Raw genomic sequence first — 21,810 nt, 5'->3', positions numbered from 1 at the left:
CTTGATCATCATCATCATCATGGCTGCCAGTTTACTGAGTGTGTTTCTAGATTTTAATGATTTTATTGGCATATTTCATCACAGCAACTTCAACGGTTTAGTCATGAAATGTTTCTGACTGTTGCCTCCGTGTGTATCTGCAGCTCCAGTGTCATCATCTGCTGTACCTGACACTGTAATTTCTACCACTGTAGACCTCAGTGAATGTCACATGACCGCATCTCATATTAGTCGTGGACTGCTTTGCTTTAGAAAGACAACTTTAGAATCAAATGTCACATCAAATCATTCCCTCTTTTTGTCTGCGATTGTCGCAGTACAGCGCCGTGCATGTGTATATGTGCATTTGTGTTGTGTCTAACACGACTACTGACACTGCTGAATGTTTGCTGTCATGTCAAGTTGAATCAGTGCTCACTAACACACACTTCCTCATGAACAGGTACAGTAGCATTCATCGGGGCTGAAACAAGCGATTGACAACAAGTTTGTAAAGTAAATCATGTATCATTTAAAATGATTTCTCTCCCTCTCTCCATCTCTCTCTCTCTCTCTCTCTCTCTGGAATGTATCAGTATAGACTCCAAGCATTACCGTGCATGTGTGTGTGTGTGTGTGCGCGCGTGTGTGAACAACAGTCCTCATCCCCTCTGGAAGGCCGACAGTTCCTGTGCGTGGGATTTACAGTGGAATCTGGTTTCCAAGGGTGTGTGTGTGTGTGTGTGTGTGTGTGTTCATCATCACTTCATTCCCTCTGTCTTCTGAGCCTGTCCCCATTGGCTGTTTTCTGACCAATGGCGTAGCAACAGGAAATACAAGCCCCCAACAGCTGCTCAGAAGTCTTCAGGAAGACAAAAACAAGGGCGAGTCAAAGACTGTTAACATGGAGAGATCTATCTCGGCCAGATCTTTATGTCCAACGTTGTGTCAATGTATCTACATTATTAAAGGATTATAGTGTTTCTCCAGTAGTTCGTGATGCACACCAGTATGTAATGCTGAACAAGCTTACGACAGGCTAGACGACACAAACACTAAAACTGTTTTTAAATGCGATACATACTCCAGGTGTTGTGCTCCCATGAATCTACTCGCAGATGACTCGTGTTCGTGACATTGCGCAATTTAAACATTAATGGCGTCCTCCTCGGCTGAGCAGTAACGTCAGCAAGCCTAAATAGCTTGGTGAGCTAGCCTGTCGTCCGTGAGCAGATGCACGTTTCCTTCTGCGTAGTGATACGGTTGGCTCGTATCATGTAGTAGACAGAAAATAGTTCCTCAAGACGGCAACAAGAACAGCATCTTTTTCAGCACCGTGCATCAAGACATAAGACTGAACCTGCAGTCATTTAGTGGTGATAAACAACACAATAAAATAAAAGCATCAGTAGGCAGTGTGTTCACTGCTCCGTATCTTGCTTTTGATTTACATCAGATCATAGATTTTTATCCACATCACCTCCTGTAATATGCTCCCTGCTCTGACACTTTAGTGACAAATTCAACCTCATGTATTTGATGTATTTGTATTATATCTCATATAAAACATGCACAGAAAAAAATTGCTGTCGTATCAAACATGGTTACAGTTTGGGTCACCAAATCCTTTGAAAAGCTAATGTTGAGGCACACGCCTGTTCTTCTACTGTCAACAGCTATAAATCACCCTCACAGGCCTCCACGCCAACACACCACACATTAAAGAAACAAAGAGCAGAGGTGTTTGTGTATTATCAGTCATAAATAACTCCTCTCCCCTTCCATCCATCCATCCATCTATCCTGTGCATCTCTGTGTGTGGTGAGATGTTCCACTCACAGCTGCTCTCCAGCTCTGAACACACACACACACACACACACACACACACACACACACACACACACACACACACACACACACATACACATACACGCACACACACGGAGAGTCTCTGATCCAGCTGCTCGTTGCTCTCAGGAGACTCTCAGCAGTCGTTTAGTCTCATTTGCCGGCCTCACAGATCGACACTTTATTTTATTTCACTATCGATCACAAACACACTGCTGGGCTCACTTACACTGTGTGTGTGTTGATACATCAGCTTTGACAGCTGACAGTTTGTGTGTGTGTGTGTGTGTGTGTGTGTGTGTGTGTGTGTGTGTGTGTGTGGTATCCATTATATGAACATTGTGAGTGTCAGGACCACCTGTTAGGACTATGACGTGATGCTGCTACAGGATTCCTTTAGTTATAGTTATCCACTGATTTTAATCCCACACACAAATAAATGACTTCATGTCATTTTTAAAGCTAAATTATAGTTGACAGTTTGGGTTTGAACAAGTCAAAAAATAGAGACCACTAAATGAATTTAACCTGAATCAAAAATAGTTCTTAGTTTTGGTACTTTATTAGCTCGTCTGGGAAAACGCTGTGGTGAAACTGTGGTGAAGTCCACGTCTGAGTCCTCAGAATGAAGCTGTCAAAGAATGAGGAGTAAGGTCAGATTTGAACGTTAACTTCCAATAATTATGTATACATATGAATATATGAGTATCATGGGCGAACATGGCTGCAAGCTGATGTTCTCATCTGAACTCCTAATCCAATAATTCTGTCTGTGAGAGCTGATGTAGCTCAGCGTCCTGACCACTGCACCACTGCAAAACTGTACAATATGTGTGTACGGAACAAAGTGTGAAAACATGTAGTGTCTGTTTTCATATAACTTTGACACAAAACACAATATGACCTTATCAAACAACAATCTTTTTTTATTTTGTTGGGCGGTCACGTTAACAATGATACGTTACCGTTGAATAGTGCCCTGCTCTGGGTAGTGACGTATTTCTCTCAGGAGGATCCAATGCACTTTCCATTCGCTGGCTCATCTGATGCATTTTATTCTCTTTTTTCTTTTTCATTTTCTCTTCTTTTTTCATATTCTGACCTTCTGCCCAGGTGCAGATTTCAGCAAAGTTACCACATTTATATAAAGTTTTGAGGGCAGAACTTAATCATAATGGAGTATATCCATAATATCACTATCTGAAAACCTATTCCAGGCAGTGTGTGTGTTTTTATAGTGAAAAACAGAGCGTAGAGAGGACACCCGGTGGGCTTTTCTTTTTGGGTAGAGTTACTTGGTTGTGAAAAGGGTCAAATGATTTGATCGACTCATGCAGCAGTCGACTCGGTGTTTGTTTAACAAGTTCTCATCAGGCATCATGCAGGAAAACCAGGGAGCTACGCGCTATATCTGTCAGTGACGTTAACCCTCTCCCCTCTCTGATGTGTCTAACATCAAACAGTATGCTGTCACACACACATACGCGCACACACACACTGAAACTGCGAGTGAAGTACAACAGCTGGTAACAGACACAGAACAGAACAGAGCTGTCACACCTACACTGCAGAGCTGACACACATACACACATGCACCGATATACGCACATAACACAGCCAAAACTTAAATACACTCGCGCTGGTGCACTAACAAGTGATGCATCCACACACACACACACACACACACACACACACACACAGAAGTAAACCAGCCTGGATCCATGAGATGTGGGAAAGCAAGCTGATATTTTTCATGTGTGTTTCCTTCATCGGAGCTCAGTTCTGCAGGACTTCTCTTGATTTCTTATCTGTGACAGATGAAGCAACAACTTCCTGGATCCCACAGGCCTTGAACTTCCATTGAATGAGAAAGAGATGCAGCCTAGGCCTTGGACATTTCAGAAAATGAAAGTATGGCCTTAAAAAGAGCCGCAACACCAAAATACTCTCCGGAGTTTCATCCACACCAAAGTTAATATAGACACAAGTCAGAAATGTTTATTAAATTCCATTTAGCCGCTTCAGTTTCAGGGTCCTGGTATTTTTCATGCTTGCTCGCTGTCGTACTGTCGTGGCTTACTGGGACTCTTGAATAGAACAGACCCATGGTTAATTTTATTATAACACCTGTGCTTTTCCTGCTCGAAAAAGTCAAAAATATCTGGGAAGTCCAAACAACTGGGAGAGCTCCAATACGTTCGTCTAAATCTGGTAACTTATCCGTACACATTGATTCAGCAAAGGCCCTGAAAACATATATGTGAGAAGCTTACTTGTTTTTTTCTCTAACTTGAAGTCTCGGTGAATAATGAATGGGTCTTGCTGAACAAAATAAAGATATTAAGGTAGCTGGTATCTACAATTTGATGCAGATCTTGGTGAGCTTAAACTGTGCAGCACGGCTCGGGAATAAGAACGTCCGCTGTGTGAGTTTTATTTCTGCACTCCTGTCTGTGTTTGTTCCTGGTTACAATGACTAAAATGTATCCATAACTGCAAAGTAAAGGCAGCTGGGACTGAGGCATGATGGGAGTGATCAGTTCAAGATGGCCCTACAGGGAGGCCTATTTTTCATTCTTTTCATCTCTCTTTTCATCTCTGAATATATAAATCTATCTCTCCATCTATCATTCATTCACTTCCTGTCTCCTCCTTCTTTTTTTCCTTACTCCCTCTCTCTCTCTCCCTCCATCAATTCTTGCCTCCTTCTGTTCTTTCCTTTCCTTCCAATATCTCTACATCAACCTCTTCTTTCTCCCTTTCCTTTATCATTCCTTCTTCTCCCCCTCTTATTCTCTCCCTCCCTGCTTCTTTCTTTCCCTTCTTACTTGGCTCTCCCTTTCTATTTCCGTCCCTTCTACCTTTCCTTCTTTTATGCCTTTACTTATTAGCTTCTGTCTCCTTCCCTACGTCCACTCCCTCCCACCCAGCTCTTCTCCTCATGCATGTGTACCGCTCTCCTTCATTCTCCCCCTTCCCCTTCACTTTTCCCATCATTCCCTTCTTTATTCCCTACTTCCTTGTCTCTTCTGTTTTATTCACCCCCTTCTTCCCCCTCCACCTTGACTTCCCTTCCCTTTTCATTTCTTCCTACCTTTCCCTCCCTCTGCCACTTCTTTCCTTACCTATTTCCCCATCTTCCTCCCTCCCTGTCTTCCTCCTCCTCTCCCCTCCTCTCTTATTCTCTTCTCCTGTGTTCTTTCCTCCCCTTTTAACCTCTTTCATTCTCCACTTACCGGTCTCCCAGTTTTGCTTCCATCCGTCCTACCTTTCTCTGTTTCCTCCCTCTAAACTCCTGTCTCTCCCCCCATCCCTCACCCCCTCCTCGCTCTAATTGCGTGCAGGAAGCTGCCAGATATTGTGAGGTGTAATGTGCTGTCTGATTCCTCTCTTAGTGTTCTTAAATGATCGCTATTTATTTGTCAAGCCAAGCGTTGAACACTAATTAAGGAGAAATGCTTTGAACTGCCTTGTGTGTGTGTGTGTGTGTGTATGTGTGTGTGTGTGTGTGTGTGTGTGTGTGTGTGTGTGTTGTGTAAGGAGCAGTTAGAAGATGGAGGAAGTTGTCATTGGTGAGTCGATCCCTCGCTGTTTTGAGTGCTTGTGCAGATATGTGTGTGTGTGTGTGTGTGTGTGTGTGTGTGTGTGTGTGTGTGTGTGTGTGTGTGTGTGTGTGTGTGCGCTGCGATCTGTTCCTGCAGGTTTTTCTTGCTCTGACATCACACACACACACACGCACACTCACACACACTCACACACACAGCAGCTGGTGTTCTGGAGATTCCAATACGCTGACTTGATTGGCTGTTTTCTTTTGTGCATTTGTGTTGTAATGACGATCCTGCGACTCGATTGGCCGTATCAGTCTTTAACTTTGATAGTGCCGGGTAATCAGCTCAGCCTGGATCTTGGATTTAATTGGCTTGCCATTAATTGCTGTCTTTGTTGACGATGTTATGCTAATTGTCTTTGTCACTTCTGACGGAATTGAACCTGTAACCTCGGCAGTGGTAGTGCCTTGCTCAAGGGTACTGAACCTGTAACTGTACCAGTGATGCACCTTTCTTACCCGAAGGTTTGTAGTCAAATCGTTGGTTCGTTTGGCATTTTGAATCAGTTTGAATCAGTTTTGTAGTATTTAACTCATTAAAGTGCTCCACACTGTACATGGATTTGTCAGACTGTGTGAGACATTTGTACATTTCTTTGAACAGAGATGTAGAGCTGACACACTAACACTCCCCCTCAGCTGTCACCATGAGACAGTAAACCAATAACATAAAGAAAAAAAACCAAACATTTTTGCATTTTTACTCCAGTTAATACCCCTTTTTAATGGTACCTTCATCCTGTCATATCCAGCAGATGGCATGGAATAACACGATGGAAAAAAGTTTTCAGTCATTGAAGTTTACTGATAATGTTGTGTTTTAGGATCCCTTTCTACTTTCCTTTTCCTTTTTGTGATTAAAATTTAGCTGTCAATCAAATACACATTTATTTTATTGAGCCATTTGCTTTATTTCAAGTTAGCTGGAACTGTCCTTCTGCACTTCTTCGACATTAATGGGCACGGCCGGATTGCTAACTGGGAAATTGAGGACACTGAGCCCTATTGGGACTCAGTGTTTATTCTGTGCCAATTAGTTTATAGTAATTTGGATAAACAAGCTGAAGTGACTTTGTTATGTCTTTATTATTTAAAGAGATCCTCAACACGCCTCAGACATCGTGTTTTCTGTTGACCTACATCTTTTTAATGTCATCTTGCTGCAGTGTACTGGAGGGTGTGTCAGCACCCCGTGACATCACTGTTGGGTGTGGGTACAGGTAAAACAGAGCACACTCCAAGCTACGCAACAAATTGCTGAGGTCTTGATTTCCACCAAAAAGACCCATGTGAGCATTTTCTGATCTTGGAAGAAATTGTTCTGCCTCCTCTGCAGTTAAGGTTTCAACATAAAAATACTTTTTAAAGGCGAGGGAAAGATTAGAAAAGAAAAAACTTATCGCTGACTGTAGAAAGCAAGAAATGAACCGCAGGTCAAACATCAAAGTCACACTTTCTGCGTCAAAATCACACTTTCTAGTCCACACACCCGACAAAACGTCCAAATAATACATTACTGCAATCATTAAAGCAATGTTCGAACGAGGCAAATTTCAAAACAAAGCAGCTGATCTTATTATAACACAACTAAATCAATACAATCAATGGTATCATAAAAAATGGTTCAAATGACCACATATATGCTCACATTTAGGCGTTTGAACAGGCAGCTCCTGTGCAGAAGGTCTCACTCACGTTTCCTTCTCGTCTCGGGGCCACTAATATGACCCTGTTGATGACACCATCAATGAATCACTTCTGAGCTGCAGCAAAGTGATATAAACAGTCAAATTTCACCACAGATGTAATGAATATGTATAGCACAATTAATTAATTCGCTGATCAACACACAATTAATCCACACGAACCTCCATAATTAAAGCATTTATCAAGAAACAGTGTCAAACATTCTCAGTTTTATATCATTGTAAAGTCTTCTTTCATCTTAAGAACTTATGACAGGCACTTTTTTTATTACTCCTGTCACTGTTTTAGTTATTTAATAGAGTAAATGATTAATTGTATGTGCATAAAGTCTGATGTGTGATATGTGCTTACACCGTTCTGGCTCCGTGAGTCCGGTTTTATTCGTTGTCCCTGCTGGTTTTACTGTGTCTGGTAGCAGCCTCAGGGCCTCACTCCCTCAGGAGTGTGTGTGTGTGTCTGTGTGTGTGTGTGTGTGTGTGTGTGTGTGTGTGTGTGTGTGTGTGTGTGTGTGTGTGTGTGTGTGCGGATGTGTGTGTACGTATGTGTGTGTGTGTGTGTGTGTGTGTGTCAGCTGGAGCGAAGCTGGCATACAGGTGCGCCGCTGCCTCGCCAGCACTTCCTGGTAATTAATGACTTCTTCCTGCTTCTCTCTCTCCCCCTCTGTCTCTCATAGTTGGGATGAAATAAATTGATGACATCTGAGCGTTTGCTTTTTCAGTCACATGAGGACGGAGGGTTGAGTGGGAGAGGAACAAATTGGGGGGTGGGGGGGTTGTTGTCTTCATAAGAAATGTCTTTTTTGTTGATTTTAAAGTTGCATTTTTTTTTTTTTAAAGGAGTAGTGCAACATTTTGGCAAAAGTTTACGTAGCTTTCTTTCTGATAGTGAGATGAGACGATACCGCTCTCATGTCTGTTTGTTCAGTACGAAGCTGGAGTCAGGAGGTGGTTAGCCTAGCTTAGCATGAAGCCTTGAAACTGTCCAAAGTTCGAGGACACACCTAAGCACTCAAAAGTTCACTAATTAACACAATATATCTTGTTTGTTTCATCATAACACAACCCTGTTTTAGGGGGACATACACCACAGCAGTCAGCCGTCCGTCCTGCTGGTTTAAGCTCTTCTTTTCAAATTTTGTCTCTCTGTCTTCATGTCTCCATAGATTTTTCTACTCAGTCTTCCATTTTTGTCTTTTGTTCTCCATCTCTCTCTTCCTCAGACTTCTTGTTCTTTCTGCTTATTTTACCTCTCTCTCTCTCTCTCTCTCTCTCTCTCTCCCTCTCCCTGTCTCTCTCCCTGTGTCTCTCTCCCTGAGTCTCTCTCCCTCTCTCTGGTAATCTATCTTAGTTAATATCGTCTCTGTGAGCAGCTGGGTACCGAAGCCCAGTCAGCTCTGTGAGAAACAGACCTCTGGTCGTGTGTGTGTGTGTGTGTGTAAGAGAGAGAGAGAGACACACACACAAACAAAAAGATAGAGAGAAAACAAGATAATGTAGCGAGTGAAACAGTGGCAACAGACAGAGCGAGGAGCAGAGAACCTGATAATTATCACAACAGTGTACTGCTGCAATTATACATATTTGATAGAAGATACATATAAATCTTCCTGTCGATCTCTGCAGAGCAGGGAGTTATGGGTAACCATAGCTCACACACGCGCCTCCCGAATCTCGACAACATATTGTGCGGGCCTGCAAGTCAAGCTGATTGGTCGGACAAATTTCCCACTGGGAGTGATATCCAAAATATGTCACGAGATGCTCAGTCTGTCCAGTGTAATCTGATTACCTTTCACTCACTCTGGAAATCATGAAAATCCAGTCTGAAGTATATTAGACGCAAAGTGCTGCCTGGCATCCTAACACAATACATTAAGATGTTGAACGTAGCGAACATTATAACTGCTAAACATCAGCTTCTTAGCAGTGTCATTAGCAGTGTGTTTGCAGACAGATGGCATGTATTACTGCTCTTTTTGACCGCGGCTGCTTCTTATTTAGTGGCACATTGTGCTGCTGCAGTTTGAACAGGGACTAATTAACTCGGTATTTAACTTATCCTCATGTACCTCTAAGACCAGGTCTCTTTTTGGTCAATTTTCAACAGTTAGTCCGTCCAATTTCTTGTGTTTATGAGAAAGTTAAGGTGAATAATGTGAAATGAATTTTATGCATGAGGTGCGGTGCCCCTGCAAATATGTCAGGTAGATCTTGCATGTGAGGAGGCAAGCCCTGGTATTAAAACTGCTAAATAGCTCTCCATACCGCAAGAAGCCACGCTACGGTCACTTGCCATTTTTATTGCGTAGGTTCCTAGCCTGGAGTTTGTCCTTGATTCCTGTAGAAATAGGGATTTTGAAGACGCTAGAAGGGGAGGAGAACGCCGACAGACACAGTCGGACAACAGCAGGATTCGCACAGTCTACATCTAATGAGTCAGGCATTGCATTATGGGAAATGTAGGATCTAGTGGCTCTGGAGCTTGACCCATACTCTGGACTAAATGTCAGGACATCTCGGCCTCTGCTGCTTCAATTTCAGCCGTTCTTTTCCTAACCTGTCTCACGTGAGCCGGCCAACTTTGCAGAGCGAAAACACTAAATTGCTGGAATACCCCGAGCAACACCTCAAACTGACTTCTGTCTCACTTTAACCCTTGAGTCCAGCATGACTGAATTGCATGGAGCAGAGAGTGTGTAGTGAACTGAAATTGACAGAGAGTGAGACAAACAGGTAAAGAGACAGACAGAGAGACAGACGGGTATTTTGTCTCCCCTCCAGTTGCCGGGGCGACCGGCCTGGCCTGGCTCGATGCTCGAGTGCGAAAAAGAAAAAACAAAGAAATGAACAGAAAAGAAAGAAAAAGCGCCACAATCAATGAGACCCTTTTTGTTTTAGTGGGAACCCCCTTTTACCCTTGACGACACACACACACTCACGCACACACGGACAGAGGAACAGGATGACTGAATTGGTGTGCGATTGTGTGTGTGTGCCTTTGTGTCTGACTCCCTCTCCCTCTGTGTGTGTGTGACTGACTTTATTTAAGACAAGGGCCCTTTTGTTTTAAGCCGGAGAATGGCTCTGAGACCGAGGCTGGCCCTGTAATTGGCCTACTTAGGCCCTGTTTAGCATGAGAAAGGCCTTCCTTGGCCTGGCAGTGCCAAGCTAACTCTTGTTTTCAGCCACAGAGAGGACGAACGCGCTGATCAGAATTCAGATTAGCCTCAAAAACATCCACCCCCCCTCCAAACACACTTCTCCACCCTCTGCTTTAAATACACTGCACACTAATTACTTAACGAGAAAGCTGGGGGGGAGAAAAAAATCTACCCTTTAACGGAGTAGTGGTGGAGTCTATTTAGAGGAGGAGGGGGAGGGTGGGGGTGTTGGCAGGTTCTTTTTCACCTCTTCCCTCCACGCTAACTTTTTGTGCCACTTTAAAAAAAAAAAATGACCCTGTCCTCCATCCTTCTCCCTCTCTTTTATTCTCCCGTTCCCTTCTCTCCGAATCAGCCCAGACGCCACTTGTTGCTGCCGAATCATTGAACTTAATTAGCGGGACAATGTGTGAGCGGTTTGCTAAGTTTGAGCCGTAAACAGAGTCACAGTTAGAGAAGGGGAAAAAACGGCGGAGAGGAGAAGTTAGACTCTGAGCTGTGGAGCTGTGAGATGAACGTCTCCACGCTGAGCAGCATGAGGTCGCTCTCATGGAGGTAAATACCATCACAATCATGGTTTAATTTATCATCATCAGCTTGGTTTGAGGTGTCTGAGGTAGGCTACCTGTCTGTCTGTCTGTCTGTCTGTCTGTCTGTCTGACTCACATTCAGTTTCATTATCTTTCATTCATCTTTCCTCCAAAAACAAATTGTAAATGATTTTTTTAATTTTAATTTTGAAAGTAGGAGTGCATTTTCAAACAACATATTGGAAATTCAACTTTTCTATTTTAATGTTGTCATACATAATGCTCACACAGAAAATGAAATTTCAGTTTGATTTTTTTTTTTTTTATTTAAATATTGGCAGACCTGGACTTCCATATATTTACATATTTAGGCCAGTAATGAAAAAAAAGCATTAAACTAAGGGTTAGGGGTTAACTAAGACACACATGCCGGAACAAAACATACGCACTGTTACAATGATTATCAACCATCAACATTCAGTTACTGTGGTGTTCCACAATATACGACTGTTAGTGATGACGGGGAAAATTCCAACATATACAACATAATACCACAGTAGTTCGTCAGATTGTCACAAAATATAATCTACATGATTCAGGTACATGGACACAACATTTTAAATTGTGTTTGTGACTCAGCACGACTAAGCTTCATGCCTGCACCACAATTGTTGGACTGACAGAAACAGTACATTTATGAAGAATTACGGAGTTGCATGGAAGTGGTCGAGGTGGATGGTGGCTGAACAAAGTCCAGGAATGTCACACCAGAATCCAGAGTCCGCATCCAGTCTGATGAGGATTAGACGACAAAAGCACTTTGGTAAAATTTAGGAAAAGAGTGTCATTTCAGTTATATGTTAAATAAAATCAGTTTAGGATTTGTGTACCTGGACCCAAATTTTGCATTTTAAACATTTGATTCACTTTAAAATGGATAGTCCTCGATAACATTCCTTCACTATTTAAAAAACTGTTGTGATACTGGGTCGGCATATAACTTTAGGAAGCGTCTGTGTTGTTGGATGGCTCAAAACAGTTGTATGGTTGCAGAGTGGGTATGATAGAGTTTAAAACATTGTGTACTGTCAATATAACTCTTGAATATAACTAGAACTGTAATATTTAGTGCCAATTCAAATATATCGTGACTTTCAAAAATATCTGAGTCAATTACATCTTTGATATTAGCATAAACACTATTTACAAGACTGAGGCTGTTGTTATAGTAACTCCCATTATAATGTGGAATCAGCATTATTCTTAGCGTTCCATTCATGCTTCAGGTCAATGTGCCGTAACCGTGCTGACATTTGATTATCCGCATATGCTCAATTTAAAAGCTTTTCGCCAATTCTTCTTTCTTCAGCTTATCAGCAATCAATATCCTGACTTTCCTCGATATTCCACCATTTGTCAGTATATTAAATACTTACATTCTCTCTTCAACAGTCTGGCAGCCTCTAACATTAACAACGTTCCAACTGTGTTCCGCATCCTGATAAGTATTCCAGGTTTATTTAATAGAACTGTCTTCCATACACTGCCATACTTTAGCTGAATAAATGACGGCTCCACGTAACATTCAGATCGGCATCATTCCACTTATTCTCAATCAACATCAATATTCTGTTTGCTCTCAGCATTCTAACGACTGGTCATATTTCAGATACCTTCCACGTTCTCTAATCAGTATCCTGATAGTATTCAGTATTGTTAGAAGCACGCAGAACTTTCCTTAACATTCTCATTGTGCTGAAAATTCAGACAAGTAGTCTGGATAGTTCTTTTTATGATGATTCCCAATTTTCTCTCTTGTCAACATTTGTTTGCATTCAAAATCCCAAATTGTCCTCAACATTCCAGCTTTAGCTCAACATGCTAGCTATGCCGACATTTTAACAATTTTCTTCACTGTAGTTTATTGCAACGTTTGCAGTGCTTTTGTAACAATCCTCAACATTTCAAGTGTTATCAATATTCCAATATTGTCTTCTATTCTAACTGTTGTCATTTCTTTTCTAATAACACTACATTTTCAACACTCCAACTTGCCTTAACACAAACGTCAGTATCCTGGCTATGTTGAATATTTTAGATATTTTCCAAAAGTTTTGTAACGACATTTTAATAGCAATTATTATTAACAGCCATCATCATGCTGAACTTCCACATACTTAAAATCGTCTTGGTTGGCCCCTTCTAATTATCTTGTCAACATTTTGACTGATGTATAGTCAGGTGATATTATGTACCGTACCATAAATCTAGATCGCCAAATGCGTATTAATCCACTGCTGAAAATAGTCCCCGACAAATGCGCTGTTTGCTCCTGTTTGAGTAACATTTAACTACAAGGCCCAGCTGTTTTAGGAATTTGTTTTATTATATAATTCTGACATGTTTTACTTGTGTCTAGTACTTGATCCAGCCTAGATCAACATTATTTTGCTCTGTCTTTGTCATCTCTAATCCCAGTTTATTGCAAGTCCAAATATATAATAGACTGGCGTATTACCATACAGTCCTCATTTCTCAGAAATGTTCCTGTTTTCTTTGTGAGGAATAGTGCGCCTTCCTGGTTCTTGAGTCACAAGGTCACATGATTTACAATCCCTCTCTCTCTCTCTCTCTGTGCTTCTGTGTCTGTCTGTCTCATTGTCTCTCGACCAGTCGATACTGGGTGGCGAGTTGGGTTTGGGGAGTCCTAGCGCGGCGTCGCCAACCAAGCCGGCTGGTCAGTACTACCAGCACTACAGCTCCAACCCGCGGAGGAGAGCACTGCCTATGGACACCATGGGTGAGACACTGCTAACACACTCACATTATACAAACACTATAAAGACACAGAGAGACACCGTGACATTCAGATGAACAACGTGGTCATTAAACTGCTTTCTCAACGATGACATCAGCTATGTTAATTTGAGTTTGGCCTATTCATAAATAATACTAATAACAATAATAGTAGTAATAATAATAATAATAATAATAATAATAATAATAATAATATAACAATATACACTCAGTTGTTATTTTATTAGATACACCTAGCTCAATCTAATACATTCTAATACAACAGTTCTGTAATAATCCTCCCGCATGGTTCAAATGTTTGATGTAACTTTATGGTCCGTTGATATAAATGGGCTGGACAAAATATGAGAAACATCTTTGGTATAACATTTGTATAACACACTATAATTAAATTGCACCATACAATACAGCCTCTCATATACAATAAAGCAAAAATGCTAACCTTCATGAGGGAAGGCTTTATTGTAGGGTTGTCGTAATAGACTGTATTCACTTTACCTCGGCGGACCTAATGAACTGACCACTGCATAATAAAAAGACATTCATCTAAACGTATTTGTCTTCCTTAGTTTTACATTAGTTTTAGAAATCTCCGTCGCCCCCATCAGAATGTCAAGCGACCCCACGTGGGGCCCCAAGTGGGTTTGGGGTCAGAATTGAAACGCTTGCTTGGGGGTGTTGAAGTTTTCTGGTTTTTTGCTCACTTAATGGACATCAACTTTCTCTTCCAAAAAAAAGTAGGAAAAAAAATCATGTAGAAGAATTTTCCAACATTAAGTGCCATTATCTGAACAACAACAATGGCCCTGTTCTGTGTTTTTTTAGGATACACACATTGTTTTTCAAAATTATTATTATTTCTTATTTCTTATTATTCTTCGCTTTCTGGCAAATTGTCATTATTTATTTATTTGTTATTTAAATCTTTAAAGCCCAAATAATTTTTTGGATTTAAAAAAATAAAATGTTCTGCTGATCAGTCTGAAACCAAATAGAACCTTCTGAAAATGAACCTAATTAAATTGCATCCTGGTGTTCAGGTTATGAACATTTGTAACATTTGTCTTTTTTAGGTTTTAGGTATGAATACAAATACTGAGTTATCATCAAATACAATCCCAATATTCCCTTTTGTAGACTGAAGGAAACAGCTGAAATAAAGGCACATCAGTCAAACTTCAATCTCCTGCCTTCATTTACATCCCTGTATCCAAACAGAAACTTTTCTCAGCGGCCTTGCTGAAACATTTTTAACCTGGACTGATCCAGCCGCCGATCACAGCCGCTCTGTGTTGTCGGAGGCGCGGTTGTTCTTTGTAGAAGGCCGAGCATTGTGAGTGTGTGCTCTTGTGTCTGTGTGACCATCCTGTTTGTCTGCATATGTGCGTTTCGAAAGGGGACTTTAAGAAAAAAAAATACAGGGAAGTCTTTTAGTGAGCAGGACAATAGTGGCCACGGTGTAGCCTTGGTTGCGTTAGCCTTGGGAGGACACAAACACACATACAACAACTCTGGGCCAATTTCCAAAATAAAAAAAAAAGGCGCTCTTTCATTTTTCCATCAAAGTCTCACCTTCCCAGTTGATAGAGCGCTCCCTCGCTCTCCTTGAGAGAAACCCTGAAAACTAATATAAACATGTCAAAAGCTGCCCTCTCTCCTTTTATCAAACCGACCAGAAAAAAAATCAACCCGGTCCTTTTTGTGTTCTGTCTTTTGATTTTCTGCATCTTATTGTGTCACGCTTGGTGCAGTGAAAGCACTCTTTGTAAATTTATCGACGCCGGTGGGAAAAGTGGCCTCGCTCTCTCCTCTCCGGCTGATCGATTAAATCCTAACAAATCAAACCAGAAGCTCCTGTTTAAAAGGAAATAAAAGTGGCCCGTTAAACCCTTATGTATTGTTTTGTTGCTTTCTTTCTCTTTCAGAGGTTCACACAAAAAAAGTGCGAAAGGTCCCTCCCGGCTTGCCGTCCTCAGTAAGTGATGATATGCCTTTCTTTCCTATCATTTCGATGGTATCATTGCTGCTTCAAGTGTGTGTCGCTGACGAGAAAGGCTGCTGACGCTCCTGCATGTTTGGAATCACTGAGCTGGTTTTTAGTAGCAGGAGATACGTGAAGTTGGAGAAAAGCAGCACACGTTGCCATGTTTGGTGAATAAATCGAGATGAAGATTATGCTGCTGTCGGAGCTGAGCTGGACACCAACAGCTGTCGGCTTTTTATTGTTGCTCTCTGTTTTGGGGACCGGAAGAATAAATGATCTGACTTTAAAGAAAGACACCTATTGTGTTAAATCTATTGGTATAAATGCTTTTTGAAATGATTGACAGCACAGAGCTAGTGAAATTGATTTAAAAAGGGGGAAAAGAAAATAACATTATGATGTTCTTGGTTTGCAATGCTCAGTTTTATCAGTGATTCGGTTGGATCTATCCGGCTTAAACTGTCCCCAGTCGATCTGCTCGGCTGCTGGTTGGTTTATTTTGCTGGTTTGAATGGACAGAAGTCCCAAAAAGCATGGAGGTGGAGAAAAGCTGCACACGTTGCCAGGTTTTGTGAATCTGAGCAGATGAAGACGACGCTGCTGTCAGCTAATGTTTCAGGAATCAGCTGAAAGAGTAAAAAAATCAAACATTAAATAAATAAAGAATACTTGACTAAACAAAAAAAAGATCAAGTAAAACTAACTAATCAACTGGTTTAACTTCATGTCCCCCTATTTAACCTTTATGATCTGTATGCAAGCATGTTATTAATCATTTATAACACACTGCAATGCAGTTGTACACACTTATAAGGATATGCATCAGTGTTTATTAACAATTATAGAAAATACTTTTTATATTATTATTACTTCATTTTGGGGAGAAATGATAGTTAAACACTGCTTACAACTACATTATAATGTGTTATAAAGCATTGATTAAATGTTTATATACTACTTATTAATATGGACTAGAGGGATGTAAAGTGTTGCCAAGTTCAGTCTTTTTTTTTATTTGCATAATGGCCATGTTCCCAATTATTGATTAATTAGTAGATTCGTTGATTAGGTGTTAGGATTTGGGGGATTCTTGTCATTTTGGATTGAAACCCTCACCAGTCGACGTGCTCGGCTGCTGTTTGGAGGCTTTGAGGATTAAACACAGCCTCTCGTTTAGTCGTTCGGGGAGGAAGGAACAGGAACATCCATCCGTCAAACAGTGAAAACGCAGATGAAACGATTTGACATAAAGTTAATCGCTCATTGTTTTAAGCCATTCACTGCACCAAACACCAAATGTTTGCTAGTTACAGCTCGTCACACGAGAGGATTTGCTGTTCTTCTCTGTTTTATGTCATCGTAAGCTCGACGTCTTTGGACTGACTTGATGAAGAACAATGAACCTTTTTTGGACTAAAATCATTAACTAAAATAGTCATTATTTGCAGCCCTAGATCATCTATGAATCAAGGTATTTCTGTAAAGGATTTTCTGTCTGTGGGAAATCCAACAATAAAAATGCACGATCACAAGATATCACTATCTGATCAGTTTTCAGTATTTGTGGTTCCTCTTGAGCTGCTTGAATTGAGCCCAGCTTTTGTTCTGAGGCCTGCAGCTCGGCTGTGTGTTCGCAGCAGAATGACTGCTGATGTTTCGAGGTTCAGTCTTCATTCATTTTGGAGTCTTTGTTTGCCCTTTTGGTGTTCAACTTGCTGCTTTATGTGCAGGTTTTAGTTTAACATGTTGAAATGTCGTACAACTTGAGAATTTATTGGTGGATTTAGCTGAGTTTATGACTCCTGAAATTAGCGGATCAATCAGTTACATCATGCTGTTGTTTTAATAACTTAAATCCGGTGATAATTCTCATATGTGATGATTTTCTGTTATTTGTGTCAGATGAATCTATATTCGGGTGCCAATTGGTGATGACACAAAATAAGTAGGAAGCGGATGTGCTCATATCCATATGAAAACTGATAATAGACATGATCTGTAGTGGCAGCTCTAGTGCTCATTAGATTTATTTCTAATTTTGACTTTGAGTTGTTTTACATGTGGAGAGGTTTTTTTTTCTGTTGCTGACCTCATTAATCGCCAGTTAACGATGGCTGAATGTACGGCGTGTCAGCCGCCTCTTTGGCTCGGCAGGAGTCCGCCTTTCTGTGGCCTCGGCCCGCTTTGTCCACGCTTCTCCTCTCTTTCCTCCACCTCTGTGTGTCAACCAGCCCGGGGAGGGAGGGGGAGGATCGGGGAGAGAGTGGAAGGAGGAAAGAAGGGAAACCAGAAGAGGAGAGGAGAGGTGTTAGAAAAAGAAAAAAGCAGGGAGGAAGCGCCGTTTGTTTGACGGGTTGATGTTGTTTTTCATCTTTTGTGTGTGTGAAGTGGAAGGATGAGACGTTTCCTGTGGAGGAGGGAGACATGATGTCAACAATAGGGACTGTTGGTTTATTTTAATATGAATTTAACTCCCAGAGCTGGAAGTAACTTGCATTTATACATATATCTATTTATTTATGTACTGAATTGTGTAATAGTCTGTTAATTGAAGAAAGTATTACTGCATTTATCTGACTCTCACTTTATAGATTTACATTTTACAACATATTCAACATTAGATTTAAAAAAAAAAAAAATCTTGATACCTCAGTAGACTATTCACCAGTCCTTTATGTGATGTAATCTGACCCCTGATGGACAAAAGAGACAAGTGCACCATGACCCGTCTAGACTACAAGGTTTATGGCCATCTTTCTTGTGAGGACGGAAAATCATGAGTTCCTTTTGTAGTGTTAAACATGACTTCCACAAATTGTTTGGGATGATTGTTGTTTTTTCAATTTTACTGTGTTCATTGGTCACATAAATCTGCGTTACACTTTTAATTGATCAATTTATCATGTGCGGAGAGCCTTAAACATGCAGTTTTTTTCTGGTGGTGAGTCCTGTGGTGAGTCAGAGGCTAAGCTGAACTAAAACACACTGACATACTTAGCATTTTGATAGTTATCTTATAGCTCACATCTGGCTGTTTGTGGCGACACAGATGTTTCAGTATTTAACTAAATCCACCATCCTGATCTCAGCCCGTCCTCATCAGAAAAACGACTTTAAAGGGGAACTGTGCAAGCAGCTTATTGCGACCCGTACTTACATTTCTTGTTAGGCGGCGACTTCTAGTGGCCAAAGTAATTATGACGGGAGCAAAGGAGGAAGTCAGGCAAAATAGTGCAAAGAGCAGTTAAGTTCTCAAAGGGAGGGTGTCTGGGTAGACGTCTGACTACATTAAACATTACATTTGACCCAGGAGACAGCTGTGCATGTCAACAGTGAGTTATTTTAACTTACTAACGCGGTAAAGTTATATCACATGCATTACATTGCTACCTAGAGAATTTAAGTTACATAAGTAAGTACTTCTTTTAACCCAAACCACAATGTTTTACTGAACCTAACCAAACTGCAACCACACTATGAAGGTCCAGTTCGCCTGTTGCTGGTACGCTGCAATTGTCATGTTGTTTAAGGGGCAGTGGTGTATGTCGATTTGGGAGTCACTGGAAATCATCCTATTCAGTTATTCAGGTATGACGATGCCCTGAGTGCTGTAGAAGCCTAAGTATAACTGCAGGTAGGATGCAGGGTGTGAAGACCAGTCTCTGAACTTAACCTTGACTACCACCCTACCACTGCTGTGCTGTTTAAGAGCGTTACACTTCAATCTGACTGACTAACCAGTCCAGTTGTAAAAGTCCTGGTGTCGACAGTCTTGTGATCCAGGGTTTGGATCTCTGTACTCGCGTCGCCTTCATGTCTGCTGCACTCGGAGCCGTCTCCTCTCTCTCTGCTCTAACCCTCTCTGTTTCCACCTCTGTGATGTGAGTAATCCTGCCCGCTTCCTCCCGCTCACATCAAGAGAGGAGGAACGAGGAGAGGACCCGCTGCCTGTGAAATAGAGAGTTGACTGCAGGAAAATAAATTCAGTGTGCGTTGGCACGAGTATCAGCTGTAAGAGAGAGCAGAAACTGTACCAAGAGCTTTGTAGCTATACCTGTGTTTTTTTTAAAAATGGTTTCTGTTTTTGTCTTTGAATAGCATCGTTATAGCCTCGTTTGGAGCTTTGGCATTTATTCTGAAAAAGCATCAGATTGCTGACAGGTGCTCATTTTCATAATAACTTTTGGTTTGGTTTAATGTTCAGTTTTTCTTAGTTCTAAACTTTGCCTAGGACTAAAACACTGTAGAGCTGGACATTATAGCAATATTATCTCTTCTGCATTATATCTTCTGTACTCTGTGATTGTTACAGTGCAAACAGGAGCAGCAGGCAGCTAATGGAATATAAGTCTTAATAGTGCGGCAACATTTAGAGAAACATCGCTGAAAATAGGAACAGTTGTGGCAAGAATGCATCACATTCATCCCAAATTACATTTTTTATTTATTTTTTCAAATTATAAAATTAAAACATTTCACCACTTGTATTCCACCTCTGGATTACCACGGCCAAACAATTTCATGATGGCGATATATTCAGAATATCTAAATAAAATTTCAAGAAAAACATATGTTATCAGTCAAAATTCATTTTTAATCCTGTTGGCTGTGTGTTGTGTTTCTTTTTTGGCAAATAGATTACAGTCAAAATACAAGTGTAGTGAGTCTGTAGCCATAACTGTACAAAAGCATACAAAAATAACAACTACACTCAGTGAATAATAAAAAGGAAAGCGTATTAATAACACAATATCAATATTTCTTTCCTTTTTTTGCAACACTGTTATTGCCAATACCCTGACCATAATTAGAATGACAGTGATAACAAGCTTATACTGTTGAAAACCACATTTTTTTTACATTACTTTGTCCTGTAAACATGGTTCTTCTCTCAACAATTTCAATATAGGGGGCTATTTCTTACCAAAGACTTTCCTGTTTTGCTTGACTGACAATACCTGAATAACCTGACGTAACACCTGGTGTGTGTGTGTGTGTGTGTGTGGTTTTAAAGTAAATGATACAGTCTTTTGGAGAGATCCTTTTGTTGTCTGCAGAGAGCAGCAGTGGTGTTTAATAGTGGTTGTGTTTAGGATCAATAGAAAGACACTACATGAATGCAACAATGGATGTTGATTTTTTTTTTTTTTTTATTGCAGTCTGTCTCTTGTTGGTACTCAAAACTATAGAAAACGATCACATATGAAATTGAGCGTCAGTGCCGTGCTGTAAGGATTAAACTTGTAACCCTGTCAGCTGCTTGTTTTTGACTCAGATCAGCCCCGTGAAGATTTTTCTAAGTTTTCAGTTTGTTTTTTTAAGACTCAGCATTCTGGTGTCTGGTCAGAGATTCGTGCTCCTCTCAGAAATGCTGTGTGCTTTTTTTCTCCTTTTTTTTTCTCCTCCGGATGGTCCGGCCTCCAAACCTGCTGCCAACAGCGACGACGATGAGGCTGAAACGTGTTTTCATTTCTGCTCTCAGCAGCCGACAGAGCTGTTTGTCGTCGTATTTTTTCATCTGTTTACTGCAGAAAATGTCATCCTTTGCTGATTTTATGTAAGAATTTCTTTTGTTTACTCGTGACAGGTTTACTGAGTTTGAAGTCTGTGTTTTTAAAAATGGCTTTGGGGATTTTTTTTTAAAAGAAAGAAAATATTTCAAGAAAATATTCCAAATGTACCTCTGAAGGGATGATAAAACTGATCGGAGCTTTGACCGGCAGTGCGACATTGATCTTACCTGGATACTCAACACTGTCACTGACTCAGTATTTTGGATATATCTGGGATGGATCAATTTCATCAATCACTTTCAGCAGCTGTTAAATGTGAAATAGCTGCACTTCCTGATCGATGTTTGACTCATTTTGTTTCTCATTTATTTACTCTTTCTGCTCTTCTCTGGTTCATGCCTCTTTATTTTGATGAATATCCTGATGTTAGTATTATTTGAGGTATTATTACGGTCTAAGAGCAGTCACATTAATCCAGAGTCTTATTGATTTGAATTGAACTAATGCTGCTCACTGTAATATTTACAACACATTTAAATTAGACCGGTAAGCTCTGAATGTTATAATGTAAAATACCTATTACATTACCTTATAATTTAATGTTTTGAACATGTACTTACCTATAATATGTATTTTGATAAGAGGTATAATTTCAGATTGTC

General features: G+C 40.6%; 1 protein-coding gene across 5 annotated transcripts in view; it reads left to right on the top strand.

Moving 5' to 3' along the window:
• The window catches only part of tcf4 (transcription factor 4), a 234,850-nt gene that overhangs the window by 119,168 nt on the left and 93,872 nt on the right, over nucleotides 1-21,810 (top strand). For 3 of the 5 annotated variants that reach the window (XM_084383942.1, XM_084383941.1, XM_084383943.1), the window contains 2 exons: nucleotides 13,508-13,634; nucleotides 15,577-15,626. In XM_084383942.1, the coding sequence (XP_084240068.1) occupies nucleotides 13,508-13,634; nucleotides 15,577-15,626 (177 nt within the window). Of the gene's footprint in view, nucleotides 1-10,697; nucleotides 10,860-13,507; nucleotides 13,635-15,576; nucleotides 15,627-21,128; nucleotides 21,193-21,810 lie in introns of those variants that run through there. The other 2 variants (XM_084383944.1, XM_084383946.1) reach the window with 2 other exon arrangements.

The sequence above is a fragment of the Pagrus pagrus genome (assembly GCF_965226575.1).
Source record: "Pagrus pagrus genome assembly, chromosome: 19".
NCBI classification, from domain to species: Eukaryota; Metazoa; Chordata; class Actinopteri; order Spariformes; family Sparidae; genus Pagrus; species Pagrus pagrus.
Note: the sequence above shows the minus strand (reverse complement) of the source record. Positions and strands in the feature narration are given on the sequence as shown.